Source organism: Coturnix japonica, chromosome 4, assembly GCF_001577835.2.
Source record: "Coturnix japonica isolate 7356 chromosome 4, Coturnix japonica 2.1, whole genome shotgun sequence".
NCBI lineage: Eukaryota > Metazoa > Chordata > Aves > Galliformes > Phasianidae > Coturnix > Coturnix japonica.
In genome coordinates, this window is record NC_029519.1 from 61575924 (window position 1) to 61595146 (window position 19223).

Here is a 19223-nt window from a genome sequence, read left to right on the forward strand (position 1 = left end):
CTGTGTAAGATGTTGTTGTCATACATTTTAAAAGTTCCGCAGATTAGAATTAATGATATTTCTTTAAATATTTTTCTTTCTAGTAACTTGTTTATTACCAATGTGTACTGCTGTGCTTAGTGGTGCAAATGAGAGGTTCCGTTAAGCATGAAATAAAGCATGCGTGTGAAATAAGTCTATTTTTGACTAATACGCATCAGAATTTTTATAATCACATCTGAAATGGCAAAAATGAGTGAACTAATGCCTGAATAGTAGTTTAAAAACAAACAACAGTGTTATATAAGGTACAAGTAACGTGTATACATTAAAAGATTAAAATACTCAGGAAAATTATTTTTGTGTGCAATTCCAATGTAATTGAAAAAATCTGCTTTACATCATCTAGATGTAAAATAAATAGTGTACCAAATTCCAAAGCTTATAAATATATCTATATTTAATTATAAATGTTTTCTATCTAACTGGAAAGCTCTTATACCTACAAGTATTTTTCAGATTTAGTACTGAGAATCTGAAAAATATCCTGAAGTCTTTGTCTAAAAATTTTAAGTAATCAAAGCTTGACATTTGTAAATAAATTGAATGTGTGAAATTGCTAATATTTTGCACAGCTGCTTTGCATTTAAAATAAATAAACATAAATCTTGGTGATCTGATGCTTTGAATTTCTCACTTCATAACAGGCTTTTGGAAAAAGCTGTCCTTGAGTAGTTATAGAGAATGCTGTCATTTTGTATTCCTTCATGGGGTAATTCAAGACTATAACAGCTCACTTTTTTGGTTTTCATAAAAGATCTTCAGACTGCCTTTGAAAGAAATGTGGCTTATCCTTCAGCATAAATTACTATAGGGAAAAATCCAAAGTAAATGAAAATAATATTTTCTTCTGGGTGGTTTCTGTTCTGTGTCGCTGAGATTCAGACTCAGCTGGATTGTCTTGCTACCCAGCAATCAGTTGACATAAGTCATTCTAGAAGTAGTTACTTCAGCCAGAAGACCTCTGCAATTTGAAAGTTAGTGAAAAACTGTTTCTCAAGGACTGTCTCCACCTAGTGTCTCTTCAGTCCTTTGCTACTTCATCCTTCTGTGCCTTCAGTTTAGGTTATTTTGGTCACGAGTAATGGGAAATAAACAGAACGTTTGTTCCGTAATGTCTGAACTCAGTTTGCTTACTCCTTCAGGTCCCTGACTTTCTTTTCTGCAAACATATTGCAAACCTATGTCAAAGCTGCTAATTTCTTAAGAAATTTAAGTTTTTCCACATATCTGTTGTTCTGAGTCCCTCCAACAATTTCCTTTCGTGAAGGTCAGATAACAAGAAGCCACTCATGAGTTGAAGACTTTATCCTGCATTGTCTGAAGTGAACAGAAAAACGTACCTGGCTTTGAGTCTATTTACATTAGGTTTATTAAAATTACATTAAATTTGATGATGTGTAACAAACTCCTCCCTGCTTCATTTTCACACCATGTGTGATTGCAGCCATTCTTGTAACATCTTAAACCAAAATTTATGTTTGACCTTAGCACAGTAATGTAGATAATTTGCATGCAAAATATTAAGTATATGCTAATGGTGATCTGTCTTTTACCACACTGTTTCTAGGCAGGGTTCACAAAATGGAGACGAAAAAATGTTTAGTGACTCATCACTACTTGAGAATCTTCAAAATAATCATGTAAGTGATACAGAAACAATTACTACTGTTTTCTGTAAGTTCAGTGTTGCTTTCATCAAGTCAGTGTTCTCCTTTGAGGGAAAATATGTTTTCATACAGAATCAGCATGCCCTCATGAATACCTTTATATTATTCATTGCTGATACATCTTAATTAGATCCATCTGGAAATAACATCTGTTAGCTGGTAGATATGTAATGTTTTCTGGTAGATATATAGTATATAAGTGTATATAAAGTGTATGTAATATGAGCAAGATCCTTTGAAATTTCAAACCACTTTCAACAGTGTATGTTAAATGCAGTTGTAAGTGATTTGGAAAAGCATTTCTAATTTACCCTTTTGAAATGCCATAAAGAATCTGGGGGGCCCGCAGTGTGAGAGGACAAACCTGTTCACATTTGATTATGAAAAGCTTTGAATTTGTTTGAGTTCTGTAAGTTACTCATTAGTGTTCCAGTGTGGAATTAAGTTTTCAGATATTATTTCATGAAGTAATTAATTCCATCTTCACTGTTGACAGTCTAACACTGCTCACAGGTACTTTATATATGCTGTGAGAAACCTTGATTGAAATAACTGCTTTGAGCTTACTTAAGAGAAATGCAATAGTTTCCTTTGGATTCAGTTCATTCATTTTGCAAACTTTATCTGTACTAATATATATTTTTAGTTCTTATTACTAAAAAACAATCAGCTATTGCTGCTTAGATACATTCTTTTTCCCTCTCTTGGTTAAACTATTTGAAATCCTTTCAGTTTTGCAGATTTTGAAGTGACTGAGACACTTATCTTAATATGTTCCTTTAAGAACTAGTTTCCTAACCTTGTTATTTTGCACACAACTTTCAAGTTTTGTTCCTACATCTTTCCAAAGGTTCTTTAAAATATATGTTAATAAATAAGGTGTTAGACAAAAGTAATGCAAGACAGTAGTTTTAATAAAAAAGCTAGAATCAAAAGAGACTTCAGTGAATAATAAGAATCAGCTGTGAAATCATTTTACATTTTCATCATTCAGACTTGCCTTCCCTATAAAATGCTTGTTTCAATTACTCTGTATTTATGGTTTTTCATTTTTGATTGAATGACTGTAGATGTTATAAATTCTACCTGCATAGCCTATACTGAAGCACACAAGTAAGAAGTTATTCTGCATACTGAAGTTGGTAGACAGATAGATAACATCTGGTGGGCTTATCTGTTGATGTTCAAAAGAGAAATCTTCCATTAATGTGGTATTGGTTATTGCTTGTCCATATCTAGTATTATATTTCAGTTACTTATCAATTAAATTGTTAAACATTTTCTGCTGGTTTTTTAGCCGACTGCACCTATAATATGTGAGTTTTTGACAATGATGGCAGTGTGTCACACAGCTGTTCCAGAAAGAGATGGTGATAAGATTATATATCAAGCAGCATCTCCAGGTGAGAGTCAAGTAATTCAAGGAATATAAACATGCATACTCAACATGCAAAAATTATTTAAAATTGTTTATTTTGAAATATCTCCTGAAATTAAAGAAGAAACCATCCCTCAAAAGAGAGTAGATATCAGCTAGACTGTCTAAAAAATAGGGACTTCAACTTTTCTGATTTGCTTTAGAGAATACATGCAGGTTATATAAGGGCAAAGAATGATTAACTATGTAGTATTCCTAAGCTGTCGTTAGATTGCTGTGGATGTCTGAAGGAAGTGTTCAAATGCAAATGAAAATCAAACTGGAACATAAATGTTTGTCCTTGCTTGTGAACTTATTCTGTACTTGGTAACCATGAATTTTTGAACAAAGAGTTTGTAATCAAAAATGAACGAAAAATGTTTTCAGTGGGATAAAATCATGATAAGATCCTTTGAGAGTGAGAAAAAAGTATAGCACAAAAGGTCTAGTTCAAGCCTACTCTCATTCACAGGCAGTTTTTGAATTCAGGAGAGAACAAAGCAAGGCAAAATCAAAAGCATCCATTAAATCATGGGGCAAACTAACAGTTTCTTCGTACATCTTGTAGAAAAGTACTGCTAATTGATTTGTTGCAGATGAAGGAGCATTGGTCAGAGCAGCCAGACATCTTCGTTTTGTATTCACTGGAAGGACACCTGACTCCGTAATTATAGAGTCTGTAAGTACTTTGGAGAAGCATTACAGTGTGGTGTGTTTAGAACTAGAGGGAATGGTTTCAAGCTACGGCAGGGGAGGTTCAAGCTGGACATTAGGAAATATTACTTCTCGGGAAGGGTGGTCAGGCACTGGAATGGACTACCCAAGGAGATGGTGGAGTACACCAACCCTGGCGATGTTCAAGGAAGGATTGGGTGTTGTGTTGAGGGACATGGTTTAGTGGGACCTATTGGTAATAGGTGAGCGGCTGGACTGGATGGTCTTTTAGGTCTTTTCCAACCTTGATGGTTTTATGATTCTATGATTTACTGTTGCCATACTAAGTAATTACTGAATAACTGCATCATGGTACAAATCCAGATGTTTGTTTTTCCTTGATTCTTCTGCTTTAAGTTTTTTTGCATTAATTCTCACTTCTTTTGTTTTTCAGTTGGGACATGAAGAAAGATATGAACTGCTAAATGTGCTAGAATTTACAAGGTAAGTGCTTAATGTCTATCTGTGAAAATACATTGAATTTATCATGAATAAATATGAATCAGTCTAAAACTGTGTTTTAAACAGTGATACTTCGTGGAGAACAGATTTTTGAATCTTAACCTTTGGAGGATTAAGGTTTTCAGTGGATACCAATAACCCAAATTTACCAAGCACTCAATTCCTGTAGCTGTTTATGTTCTTTTTCTGTATTTAGCTTTACTTGGAATTAACTTGTTGGAAGCACTAGAGGTCACCCTTGTTCCACAGCAGAAGAAATTTTTGCTCCAAAACCCAGTGCAGACTGTATGGGTAGGAGGTGTACCTTCGGATAAATAGTCTGTAATAGTTCACAATCCTAAGCAAAGAGTTTCCAGGTGTTTTAGGATGTTTTTGCACCAGAAGAAATGCAGACAAATTTCTTACTATCTTGGTAGGCAGGCCAGATGCAGCTCTTCAGAAAGTGAAGTGTAATAGTGTCGACACTTGATAAAGTACTTCTTCAGAGAAGTTACGGAAGTAGAACTTGTGGGAATGCTTCACAGAGTTGTTTTACAGTATCCTCTTTCTACAGTGATCATATATGTGATTGTGAAAATAGTAGTGATTTACAGTAGTAACATACTGCACTGATCTCTCCAAAAATAATCACAGAATCACAGAATTGTAGGGGTTGGAAGGGACCTCTAGAGATCATCAAGTCCAACCCCCAATGCCTCCTATTTATTTCCATGGAAGCTACAGCAGATACGTGGAGTAACACTATTTTTACCAGCTATTCTACCTCCTAAGAGAAGAAAACAAGGAAAAAAAAAAAATTGGTGTCACATTGACAGTTATGTGCAGTAGCACAATTTTTTTGTTTTTGTATTTCACCACAAAACAATATATAATATTGTCACTACGGTGAAAACTCACATAAAAAGTTAGAAGTCTTTGACAGTAAGTCCTGCCAGTCAGCTTTCTTGCACTTCTAAGAGAAATGTATTTCAGCCCACGTTCAATATCTGTCTTCATAACTCAGCTTTCGGAAAGCTACAGGAAAACCTTGGTTATTCTCTAACCTATTTTCTTCATCTCTTTGGCAGATGGATAGGCATGCAATTATATGCAGAACATCAGATTCTGATATTACAAGACTACTTTATGTAGTGTTGTAAATGTGTATGTTTGTGTATATATGTATATAAACAGTCTTATATATACACATTTTAGAAAAAAATAAGCCCTAAATAACAGGTTCCTTCACAGTTTTGACATTCAGGTAGATATAATAAATTAAGATAGCTATATAGTGTGCCCCGGTGGCGCAGTGGTTAAAGATGCCGCCTTGCAACACTGGGGCCCAGAGTTCGAATCCCCCCTGTGGCGCAAGTGGTAGAAGTGCCGCTCTGCTACACAGAGGCTCGAATCTCGGGGGCTGGACTCGATGATCTCTAAGGTCCCTTCCAACCCGCACGAAACTATGAAACTATGAAACTATAGGCTGAACAGTCATGCCAGGAAATGAAGTGAATCTCAGAAGTTGCCTTTATTGTAGGCAATATGAGTGCAGTTTAGGTTATTTGAATTTCTCAATTATTATTTTAGCAGATGCCCAACTGGATAGAGTCTACGGACTTATGGAATCTATCTGAGATTTTTTAGATTAGAGATGAAATAGAGAACTAGTTGCAGCAGTGAATATCTTCTTATGCTCTCTTATGCAGTAATCAGAGGAGAAATGCAATTAAATATTACTTTTCAAATCTGTAGTTGAAGCAAGGTGCACACCAAAAATACTTTCTTGAAGATAATATTCAGTCACCAATAATTTTAAAAATTATTTCCTCAACCTATCTTTACATATTCCACTTATAGGATGTTTTCCTTGGCAGTCTGAACTACTGAACAATTATGCTATTTGATGATCTATAAATGAGATCCAATTCCTAACAGGAACTGAACTTATAAATGGACCATTTCCTTCCATCTGTTTTGTGCATTTTACTGTGAACTATGTGCATGATAAATTATTTCTGTCCCTTAAATAGTTTCTGTGGATTTATTTTTTTTAAATTGAAGCTTCATAGAAGTGTGGTATAAATACACATTTTGGCTGGACTTGAACTTGAATCTAAAGTAGGCTTGTTGGAGGACCTCAAAGAGAGGCAACAACTGTCTTGTCCATTCTTCTCATTCTTACTATGACCTCAATCATTAGAACTGAAAGAAATGGTACTTCTCTGTCATTAACAACTGAGAGCTAGAGGGTAGTTAACATTAAGCAAGGCACACTGCAAGTCTTATTGTGCTCAGAACACTGCATAATAAATTAAACTCTGAAGTGTTTGTTGACGGTAACACAGTACAGTGGCCTAGAGACTCTTTCTGCTTACATGGTAAAGAAAGTCTTTATGACCCTGGCCAAAAATGCTTTATGGCATAAGATGCTTTCTTTGTGATCAGTAGACAACATTAAGATGACAGTAAAAGTTCTTAAATTCTTTTTACAGAAAAAAGATCTAAGATGAAGTGCACAGGAAGACTACATTAACATTAGTGATTGACAGTGAAACTTATATTTCCATCCCAGTCACCTGAGAATTACATTTAGAAAAGACGGGCCTGATTTCTTTTCCTTTTTATTTTATGACTTAAATATTGATAGCTTTAGGGAAAATATTGGTAAATATTTATGATTATGAACCACCTGCTTACTGGGCACTTATTTTTCTTTCAGCTCTAGGAAGAGAATGTCTGTGATTGTTCGAACGCCAGCAGGAAAACTACGTCTCTACTGCAAAGGAGCTGTGAGTTTTACTATATTTTCTCTGTATTGAACATATGCTAACAATGCAAATATGCATGCAGAAAGTTAGAAGAACTGTAATGAAACCATGGAAAGTGGTGAGAGAAGTGGGAAGAGAATTGATAACATTTTCAGTGTACAAGTTTTCATTGTGTAGTTGTTCAGTGTGATGGACTGATGTATTCATTGTTTTACTATCTATGAAGGTAAGGGAGAGCCATTCATCTTATTTTTGTACTTTAACTAAATGCTTTTATACTATCAATTAATTTTCTTCTGTATTCCAAGAAAATGATTGAAGGTATTGCTAAATGTATCACTTAGTAGCTGGAATAGCTGTTCATGAGTCACTAGGTGGAAATAGTAGTCTACCATGAAAGATTACATGGTAGTTTTAACCTGTCATCTGTGTTAGTCCAATTCTCTGTCTTCCTGAAAACAGCTCTGGGATGAAGATTCCCATATGCATTCCCGTATGATTAGGATATGACAGAGTTGCTTATTAGTTCTTTGTCCATTATCTAGATTCAAGTTTGATCAGAGGATGATGCAAATCTAGTTCTTGAATGGTTCAAAGAGATAAAGGTGATTGAATATAAATGTACATTGCATATCTTCTCAAGAGGAGACAAGACACTATCATTAACATTCTGTATATCAAGGTGGTTACAAAAGCTTTAAAATGGCAATTATGAAAAGCTAATTTTAAATTTGGGGCTTAAAATGCCATCTTCCTCTTAATATTAAAGAGATCAAAAGACTCCACAAGGGAGTTATTTTGCTATTCAAAATGAAGGAAAATAACAATAAAACAAGTAGATGCATTACATCATAGTAGAATTTTCAAATTTAGAGATTCATCTTTTATACTGAAATAAATTAATGTGGTGCTGCATAGTTTTTCTGCCATTTTTTCTGCATTATTTTTATTGTCTACACAACAAAACGCAGTTGCTTCTATTAAATTGGTTTGCGTTCATTTTATTTGTGTTGTAGGATACTGTGATTTATGACCGCCTTGCTGAAAGCTCAAAATACAAAGAAATCACCTTAAAACATTTAGAGCAGTTTGCTACAGAGGGTGAGTAATACAGTGCAAATGTAGAATTTCCTTACTGATCAACTCAGTTTTCCAATCTTATGTTGCTGTAATGGTGATTTAGAAAATTGTTTTAGTTGTGCATCCCTAAACTATAATAATCTTCCTAAGGATCTTTGGTGGTAAGCTTGTGGTTTAAGGCTTCTAAAGCAGAATATGTTTTTCCAATGAACAAACATGTTGCACAATTCTTTGTTTCTTTGTAGGTTTCATCTTTCATGATTACTTTCATCTCCTCTCATACAAGGAATGTTGTAGGGATGGTGCATGGGAGAAGGCAAAGATGCTTGGTTATGACTAGCATAGTGCTTTTAAGGCTGCTTTACAATATATTGTTTCTGTCACCAGTCACGATAAGGGGAATTATAATCACTGATTTTCCATATGCTACTTTTTAACAACCACTCTTTCAGAGCAGTTGTTCCATTAAGGCTTATTTAATAAGAGCAGTAAGTTAAATTTAAGACTATGAAATTAAGATGATTGATACAAACAGCCATTTATTAAATTAAAGTGTTTTCCACAATATACACATGAGCAGTAAGGCACACTGTAGAAAGTTCTGTGCTGTACTAAAGGTAACAGAAATGGGTGTGTGTCAAGAATTATGTAGGTTTGCTGTGAAGTATTGTAGTGTTTTAGTTTATTCTTGGAAGAGAGTGGCTGGAAGCAGAATTATAATATTTATGAGAACATGAAGTGCAACTTTTTACCTCTTCAATTATTCTACTATTCTGTTACTATGACGTTAAAAGGAACTTCAATGTATTTTTAAGAAATAAGCTTACAGTTGAAGGCAAACTTTATTAAAACATTTTCTTTCCGTAATGCTTACCTTTTTATAGGTGGTGTCTGGTCAGATGTTATTGTATCAGGAAAGATGATCTACTTGTTGGGCATATGACTTCCCTAAATAATTTTTTTCTCTTTTAGTTTATCATGTAATTAAGCATTTTGGTTAGTGTCATGGTCAGCAACTTTGGCCTCTTGATTTTGTTTGTGACAGCAGAAGCAAACCACAGATCATTCTCCATATTAAGATCACCACAGGAAACATTTAGTAAAAAAAAAAAAAAAAAAAAAAAAAAAAAAAAAAAAAAAAAAACGAACAGAGAAAAGTCTTAGAGATATTTGTAATTAGAGTAAATTTATACAAGAAAGTTGAAAGTAGAACTAAAACTGAATAACCTTGACAGATAGTACAACAGGAAGCCTCAGATGCATCTTCTGTCTGTAAGAATCTAGTTCTGTGAGCTGACTGGCCAACCTGGGGAAGTATTTTCATGGCCTAACCAGGATCAGTCAAGGAAAACGTAATTAGAGATGAAGTGAATTTGGGACATTTGTCTATGCATTTGTTTGCAGAAAAGATGATAGTAGAATTAGTATCAGTTAGCCTGTGTGAACTAGTAGGAGAATTTAAATCCAATTCTCAACAGTATTCTCATTAGATCAGTGGTACAAATGATACTGTGTTTCTTTAGCACTCAGGTTGGACTGATGTGAAATAAAAAGCGAAAGATTTTGCCCTTCTTTAAAACCAGGGAAGATATGCATTAATGTTAAGAAGTTTGTTCAAGTGCTTTTCTGTATCCTTCTTTTCACCAGATGAAAAGATATACTGTTGAGAAGTTAAGTGCTAACCTTTCAGAAACACTAAATTCACTCTGGAGGAATTAAAAAAAAAAAAAAAAAAGTAGTAAAAGCACTTCTCTCTGGAATCGATTAATGAAATTGGTATTTATTTTTGCATCAGATCTAAATTGCAGCCAATGATGTTGCAAAGTTTCTCATGTGTAGCCTTTCATGTGGCAGTACAGTATGTCCTTGGCATTTGCTGCATGCTCTTGGTGTGTTCAAAAATGAAGTGGTTAGCATGGCTGGCATTTACATCTAAGCATTTACTAAGCTTGAGTGTTAATGCCTGCTTGGATAAATAGAGAAAGTGTATGATTTTTCTGTGTTGTTGTTCCAGTCTGTTATGAAGCAGACTTAATGATACTGTTTGCTACTTTCTACTTGGAAGATTCTTTTAAATTAAAATTAAAATAAATCTATGAAATTAAAAATTAGTATATTTTTTTTAAAAGCCTTGAAAAACAAGTTTGCTCATCTTTGGTAATTTATTTTATCATCTCCATAAAATATTTTGAAGGAGTTGTGGAAATACTATTATTGTTAGTCATTAATTCTTTTCTTCCCCTCTCTTACCTCATATTCATTAATTTAAATCTTGCTAACATATCCTTTTTAAACAAAAATATTAATAGTAATTCATTTGTTGATTCTTTGGAGCTGGGTGATAAGAAACAGTGATGGTAACACTACTCAGTTGTCAACATATTAGGAATGCAAATGGTTAACATTTTGACAAAATTAGTTTATTTTCTTTCATTTAATTCATTTTATGCCATGTCAAACCTCTCTCTTCATTTCAAGATTGCTGTTGGTGCTTTACTGTGCACAACAGAAACTTGTAGACAAATACGTTCACGGTGTGCAAATAAATTGTGTTTCTCTATCCCTCTTGTTAAAATGCTCCTCACCTCCTAGAAAACAGTGGGTAAATGCCCCGAGTGTGCTGCAGTCCTGCCTATACATCCTCTGAACTTCTCTGCCAGCAAATTCTGTTTTCAGATGACTTCATTTGGCTAGGGCAATGCCTTTCTCCATATGTAAAGAGTTAATCCAGTTTCATGCGTTAAAGCCATAACAATCTCATGATACGTGAAAACAAACTGTTAGGACGTACCTGTTTGTTTAAACTGAAATAAAATCTGTGTGGTCGGAAAACATGTGGTGGTTTTGTTTCATAATTTTGCAGTTTCAAATTCTCACTGTAATGCTCAATCTAGGTTTCTGCTGAAGGAAAAAAAACTGTTATTATTCTATAACTGCTACAAAGATTAAATTAAATCCCAAAACGTTGCCTGTATACAAGGGTTTTATTTTATGAATTTGGAAAGTTGAGAAAATCTGTGAGGTGATAAAATTTGATGAGATTCAGCTTTGGCTTCTATGTGGTGAATTTCAAATTTCAGCTCTGAACTTTCTAAGGACATCTGGGGAGGTGTGAAAGAGGAGAAATTATAACATGATTATATATTTTAACCTTCATAGATCTATTGCTTCTCATCTTAGCAGCATTTAATTAAGTTTCTAATACTTTTTGCTTTAGATGGAACAAATTTCTTCAAGACATGCAGCAGAAATCAGACATGAAAATCAGACATAAGCAAATAAAATGAAGAAACGCTTGTAGTAGTTACTCATTGTATCTGTACCAAGGAAAGAACTAACAAATAATCATTTACTATCTGCTTTCTTTTTAGGCTTAAGAACCTTGTGTTTTGCTGTGGCTGAGATTTCAGAGAGTGATTATCAAGAATGGTTAGATGTCTATCACCGCGCTTCTACAGCTATACAAAACAGAGCACTCAAACTTGAGGAGAGCTATGAACTAATTGAGAAAGTATGTGCAGTTTTCTGGGGATTTCTTTATATAATATGAAATCTGAGTTACTGACAAATAATGCTTTGATAAATAAAAGCTCTAGCATTGTACTGATATATATGTTTTATAGCCCTTGCAACTGAAGTGACTGAAATGAAAGGAAGATTACTTTGTCAAAGTTTTGACAGCAGATAGCTTCCTTCCTGCAAAGTACTGATTTTTGAATGAAGCTACTGCAAAGGTTTTTTGTTGTTTGTATTTCATGGTTCCTGTTCTATGGAATAAAATAGGTAATAAATAAACAGCTGCTTAGTTGTATACTGATCATAGAACCAGATAAAAGTTATGGTTAATAGGTCATCCAGTTGTAAGCCCCTGCTCAAAGCAGGGCTAATTCAGGGATAGATCACATTGCCCAGTACTGTAATAAAATTTTAAGTGAATTTTCTTAGCTGCACTAGGGAATTTTATAGAGCTAAACTATTCTTCTTCCCCTTTTTCTGAATTTAAGTTTCTTTTCTTGGAGACTGTGTTTCTTGATCTTACACTGTGCATGTTACAGAGAAAGATGGCTTTTCTGTAAGCCCTCTTCAGTTAGCAGAAGACAAAATTAGAATCACCCATTTAGCCTAAGTTAAGTGTCCTTGCACTGGATTTCCTCCATTTATTTTTTTTCAATATCTTTTGTGCTGAAGACCCATAAGGGGAGGCAATATCCAGATGCAACCTCACCATAGCAGAGCTTCCCTTCAGTTCCTGACAGTACTGCTACTGGAACAGCCCTGAGCAGTTTGAATTCACTACCCTAGCAGAAGAGGTCCCTGTGACCCTTAAACAGATAACCAGAAAGCATTCATGAGAGATACTGCTATGAATTATTGACATTTGTTGCATTTTTTTTTCCTGGTTTTTTTGGGTGTATTCCTGTTGGGTTTGTGTTCTTTCTTTGTTTGGCGTATCTTTCTTATAAGGAGGGGGGGGGGGGGAGCGGAGGAAAGGATATTTTGAAGTGGCTTTTTTGTTGGTTGTTTGTTTTCCAAAAAGAAAAATTTTTCAATTTTGTCCCTTTGTGAAGGGGGAGTTCCACTTGAATGCAGACTGCTCTTAAATGTAAGGATGAATAAAAGTTGAGTTTTTAATCAATCAGAAAAGAAAGGTGAGAACATACATGTTCCATTGTTTCAGTCTGCTCGACTTTATATATGTGAGCATTTTAAACAGCAGTGTGTGGAAGAGTCTTAAAAAATATACCATGATTGTGCATTTTAAGAACATCAATTTTGTCATAAATACGCAGGATATTAACAATATGTGAGATTAAAAGAGATTGAAATGAGTGATTGTTAACTGGAAATCTTCATGTGATGAATATTTTATGTTCATAGAATCTTCAACTGCTTGGAGCAACAGCAATTGAGGATAAACTACAAGACAAAGTGCCTGAGACCATAGAAACACTCATGAAAGCTGATATAAAAATCTGGATACTTACTGGGGACAAACAAGAGACTGCCATTAACATCGGTATCACAATTGCATTTACTTGATGGCTTTGTAGATAGATTTAGAAATTGCAGAAGTTGCTGGAGTAAAATTGTTTTTAGAATGGAAAGGTATTTTGAAGAATAATACTACTATGTGGCATTTAAGAATTTAAATAATAATTTATTTTTCAGTCTCTGGTAGAAGGAGAGTTGGTAATAGTCATTTTTTTGATCCATTGCAATAATAACAGCAAAAAAAAAACCTCATATTAACAGAGAGAGGAGGAAAAAAAATGAGAAGGCATAATTTTAACAAAATATAATTATTTCCTTTCATTATTTTTCATTCTTTCAAGAAATGTTGTTAGGAACCATGATCGGAAATAAGTAAAGCGTGTGGTTTGTGAAGTAAGGTACTGTAATCTTTACCATCAATCAGAGATTTCCTATTATTGTTTCCTTGTATTTTAAGGGAAGGAGGAAGGGAATAATCAATTAACTAAACTAAGCAGTAAAACCTGTATTTTTAAATGGTAATACATGAAAACTGAATGGAAGACTTAGTACTCCTTACAGTAGCCTAAATGTGTTCTAAAAATAATTTTGATAAATGTACTTTATTACAATTACTCTATTTAATGTGAAAAATCTCTGTATTTGCCCATGAGATGATTGGTCTGAAGTTATTTTTGTCATTTCTTCAACCTTGAGGTTTGTAGAAATAAATGTCATACCAATACTTTCATTTTAATTATGCATAATATCATATATTTATCTGTCTTGACATAATTAGCTCATTGCACAAACTCTGCTTAAAGCATCATGTTACACAAAGGAATGGTTATGTTTACATATGCAGTGTTACATGAAATGCAACTTTAATTCAAAAAATTTCCAGTGCTAAGGAAGATCTATTTGCAGTTTTCAACTACCTGATGGGGGATTTACAGAAAATATGTGCCTCATTCAGAGTAGCTCAAGTTGCAACAGTGGAAATTCTAACTATTCTGACTTACTTTCCCTAATTTTTATTGAATGCAAAATACTGTTTTTCTTTCCCAGTGCTTTCAACTGGGAGCTCTGATTTTAATTCTCTCGCTTACAGAAAAAATTAATACTATGTTACGTTACAGTGGATTTGGTGGAACTGACTGTTGAAAATAATGTTCTGAACAGGTCACTCCTGTAAACTTCTGAGAAAGAACATGGGACTGATTGTTATAAATGAAGGCTCTCTTGATGTAAGTAAAACAAGCAAATTTGTAAGTTAATAATACATAATAATATCACTATTTTCTGCATAAAAATATCCAGATAAAATATCCTGTTGCTGTCCTCTCAGGGAATCATAAATGAGCTTTATATGGAAGAGTTTCCTATGTCGAAGAGGCTTTGCGAGAAAACCGTGAAACTAAGTTTACAGTAGGACTTAGGGAAAGGAAGGGAGGGAAGAGCGAATGGGAAGTATGAGAATCAGCAAGAGGGGATTGACCTAACTGAAGGATTCAGTGGTAGTGTGTAAAAGTAGGCTATAACATGAATCCAGAATACTTTTCTTAAAAAATTAGTACTTATTTAAATGTTTTGAGCCATGTAGAATAGCACAGTTGCAGTGTTGAAATATGAACATCACAGTGGCTCCTTAAATGTGAACAATTTTAATTGACATATTTTTCCTGATAAAATTGAAAATAAAATCAGAATTGAAAACAGAACAGGCAGCAGCTCTCAATTAATGTTTGGACCTACTCTGTTGATATAACTTCTTTCACAAATAAAAACACAGAAAACAGCAAGCATTGCACATTAAACATTTTTTGTGTGATGACTAAAAAGTCAAATTTATTTTAAGCAATATTTCTAAAGAACATACATTAATATAGTCTGAGAAAAAATGGTATTCAAACTGAATATGAATACTGAATAACAGTATTTCAAAGTGAAATTTTTTGATTGTGTAGAGATCAAGAGGTCCTTTCTCTACCCACACGAAATACAAATCACATACACTGGGGACTCAGATTTCATGATAACCAAAATTGTATTTGCAGACTGGCCGCTTGCGTGTCTGTCTGTGCTAATAACTTAAGTTGCTTTTTCAGGAACAGTTAAATGTGGCAATCAACTTTAGGGCAAGAGGCAGATTATTTTAATATAGTAAATGAACTTTGGGCTGATATTTTAGCAAGTGACTACATTAAAAGTTTTCTGCCTCATTTAATGGTATTGATTTCACTGTTTGGTTAATACACGCCTTGTCTCCTTGCTGTGGGTTTTTTCTTTGCTTTATGGTTGGATTTGGGAGTCAGTCTCCACTTCTAGTGCAACTGCTTGAGTCAAAACTGGCCTTGAAAGCTAGAGCAGGCTTTAGGAGATTTTGAGAGAAGTGGATTGCTGTGATTACAGAATCTTAAGTCAGTGCAGCTTGAAAGAGTGGATGCAGTTTCCCTTCTGCATGCCAAGGTCAATTGACAAGAAGGCAATAATAATCAACTAGAATATAATCTGTTAATTTATATGGCCAAAACTTTGGCTTCTTAGCAGCTTAGGTCTACCACTCATACTGGGACTCTGTGCTCCATCTTGCAATGGACTGTGCTCCCGCGAGGGCTGCTGAGCACCAAATCCCACAGTACAGGAGGACCATGAAATCTTGAAGTAGAATCATGTTGTAGGGATCTTGGAATGCACAGTACTTCCTTGCCCCACAGTGTAGTGGGACCTGTGTGTTTAGAGAATGATTGCTGAGATATTTCTCTCCTCCTTGTTTTTGCAAAGTATTGATATAGCTTCATGGCTTCATAAGGATTGATATAGACTCATAGGAGCTTAGGAAGATTGGACTTATGGTTTGCGCATTCCTGACTGTACTGAAAAAAGAATGGTAGTGGTAGATTGTTCTTGACATTGCTGTTACAGTGACACCACAATAGCTGTTGTGTACCAATGGCTTCTGAAATGCAAATATCTCAACGCTGATCCTTTGGGGACAGGCAGAGTCCCATGTCCCTAAGACATGTAAGACATTTTGAAAAGCAAACATCTCCCCAGTGTGGTCATTAATACAGCCTTAGCATGCAAAACAAAATAAACTCAAGACAAAAAAAAATACTTCTTCAGACTTTTATCCCATCTTAGGGAACTAAGTTTACAAAAAATATGCTGTATTAGAAGATCTTTGTATGAACAAATACCGTCCTTCAATGGCATTAAAAAATAACTCCACTATGTCTGCTTTAGCTTTAGCATCCATTAGGTGGGGTAGAAGTGAAATCACTTCCAGGCAACATTTCAGTATCTGTTTTTTTTGCAGCATTACTTGTTTTATGGCTCTGCTCCCAGGAACATCAACTTAGCTTCACAAACAAAATGTGTTTTTGCTTGAAAGTTCTTGCATAAAAGTAATTTTATTTGATTTTTGCCTCCACATTAACTTAATGGGCTGCTAAATGTCAGCACAGTACTGCTAATTATGGACAGAAATCATAATGTAGCTTTATTCTTTTGATTGTGATCTTAAGAATACTAAAAACCAAAAGTAGAAAGTAGTTTGATTACCAGTGAGTTTCACTGAGAAATACCACATGGAAATGATGTAGAAATAAACGAGAGATGTTTCACTGCTTATCGCTGAAGGCACTGGATTTCAGCATACAGCTACACGTAACCCGCAACAGAGATACCTGGCAGAATGTCTGGAGATGAGAATATGCTTTCTTGCACACTGTAGTGATGCATAAGGTCAAAGGCGCTCTGAAAACTTCTTGAAGTTTTCTTTTTAGGTGGTTACACCAAATTCTACATACATATGCCTGACATTGTGGAAGAAGCACAATTGTTTGGCTGTTAAGCCTGTTTTAATATGTATATATTGCTGTTTTCAAAGGATGCAACAGTTGGTCGAATTCAAATCTGTATAAGCAAAATCTTTTTCATCTTCCTTTGTTTCCCAAAGGCCTTATTTCTTCTGAGCTGTGAAGGACAGTGTAGCTCTGTGAAGACCCTTCATAGAAAGAAATACAACAAGAAATTACTTTTTCTCTTCATGATACTACTTAGCATAGCTGTGCTTGACCTCCCAAAGCGGGCTAAATACATAATATTTCTTCCTAAATACAGATGAACATACTATTTACTTGTTAACCTAATCAAAAGGAAATTTCCTCAAGTGTGTGACAGTTTGTGATTACTGAAAAAATATTTAGACTAAAAACTATATGCACTTTCTTTGTGCAACAGGGAACGAGGGAAACACTTAGCCATCATTGCAGTACTCTTGGTGATGCTTTAAGGAAGGAAAATGATTTTGCTCTCATTATTGACGGTAAATCTCTGAAGTATGCTTTGACTTTTGGAGTGAGGCAATATTTCCTGGATTTGGCTTTGTCATGTAAAGCTGTTATTTGTTGCAGGTAAGGTTTACATTATTCTTTCTCTACAGTATGTTTATTGACGTGTAAAAATTAGAGAACTGTTTCCATGACAGAGAAATTATATATATACATATCTTCCACCCATAAAATCTAGATAAAGAAAAACAGTAAGTAATACTCTGAAATGCAGTCATTCAAGCAACATATTTCTGTAGTGAAGCCTAATTCAGCAGCGTACCTCGCAAACAAAGTAATTGAGATTGCATATACCCAAGAAAATTGTGTTATCCATCAAGAATAGTCTCAGCAAGGTTAAAAGACTGATCTTAACTTTATATTGATTCTCAAGTTCACTACAGGCTTCAGTACGACCTGGCTTCTTTTATAGAACTTTCTCTGCAGGCAAAACTTAATCTCACTGCCTTTCCTGTAAGGCATCAGTGATGCTGCATAAGTGCATGGAAATGTTAAAGCTACTACACTAAGTAAGCGGGTGGGGGGGGGGGGCGTCCGGGGAGGCGGAGCGGCTGGTGGTGGGGTTTTTTGGATTTGCCTGAAAGTTGACAAGAAACGCTTGGTATGTTTGATGGTTTATTTATATCCTATTCTATCTATTTCAAGCATCTCCTCCAGTTTCTATATTTCCGTAATATTCTCAGGTCATCTGGTTTCAATGCACATCTACGCATATGCTCTGGCATATTTTGTGGTTGTTTAAAATTGGCTGGAGGTTTAAAACTAAAATATTTGCTTGTAGCATTCACTGTTCTAATATGTACATTTTTAATATCACATACTTCTCTAAAATAGAAATTCTATCAAAATGCTTTTTGCTGTTAATGCTCCATCTTCAGTGTATAAAATTGCCTCTCCTTGTTTCTCATCTTAAAGACAAAATCCTTAAAATTATAATTTTAAAAAAAAAATCACTTAAATACATTGTTGTGATGAAATTAAAATATCAACGTCTTTTCTATCCATATAACAGAACTAAAAATTTTAAACACTTCTTTGTCTTAAAACTACAGATTACTTTGTTTTCTTTGAAGTGTACATACCATATTCACTTGTTCAGAATAATTTCTTACCAATGAATTCTTAATAAGAGTTACCATAACATGAGAAGCTGACAAATATTCAGCATATATTTTACTTCAAAAATCTTCATATGTTACTAATTCCAAGCAGATGTTTGGCTTAAAGACTTAAATAAACTGAATTCCAACTCTATATTGGCTTCTGAATAATGCTTGCAATAAGAATGTCAAATTGATTATTTTGTAGTAAAAATGCACAGCTCCGAGTAAACAAATTTTACAGAAGGTGTTTTGTGTTTTTTTTTATTGGTGACTTGAATTTAGATGTATCCACTGAACACATTACTTTCACTTGGCAGTGAAAGTAAATGCTGTCTTCCAGCTGCCTCTGTAATGTTTTCTGAAGGGGTAGTAAGTCACTGTTCCTGGAAAGCTGGAAGTATTTTTGTTTTTCAAATGTAATCAGGTCAGTAATCTTCTGTAGAAGCTGACTAATGCTAATCTTGATATCATACTTGTTCATAGACAGCTGTGAGGTGAGGTAAAATGAGTGCCACAAGTTTCTTGGTTTAGGAATGCTAATCTTGATATCATATTCATCAGCAGTGTTCAAATTTAAAAAATAATTATAAAATATCTTAGAAATACCTCTTAACATACCTAGACCATGGGTATTCTTCTGGAGGACTTGCCCATAAGTTTTC

At 34.4% G+C, this 19223-nt stretch overlaps 1 protein-coding gene across 3 annotated transcripts in view; it reads left to right on the forward strand.

Moving 5' to 3' along the window:
- ATP8A1 (ATPase phospholipid transporting 8A1) overlaps positions 1 to 19223 on the forward strand; it is an 84325-nt gene that overhangs the window by 34542 nt on the left and 30560 nt on the right. For all 3 annotated transcript variants that reach the window (XM_015862437.2, XM_015862439.2, XM_015862436.2), the window contains 10 exons: positions 1610 to 1682; positions 3007 to 3112; positions 3723 to 3805; positions 4235 to 4284; positions 7004 to 7073; positions 8069 to 8153; positions 11504 to 11643; positions 13011 to 13149; positions 14286 to 14350; positions 17349 to 17521. In XM_015862437.2, coding sequence (XP_015717923.1) covers positions 1610 to 1682; positions 3007 to 3112; positions 3723 to 3805; positions 4235 to 4284; positions 7004 to 7073; positions 8069 to 8153; positions 11504 to 11643; positions 13011 to 13149; positions 14286 to 14350; positions 17349 to 17521 — 984 coding nt within the window. The remainder of the gene's footprint in view (positions 1 to 1609; positions 1683 to 3006; positions 3113 to 3722; positions 3806 to 4234; positions 4285 to 7003; positions 7074 to 8068; positions 8154 to 11503; positions 11644 to 13010; positions 13150 to 14285; positions 14351 to 17348; positions 17522 to 19223) is intronic.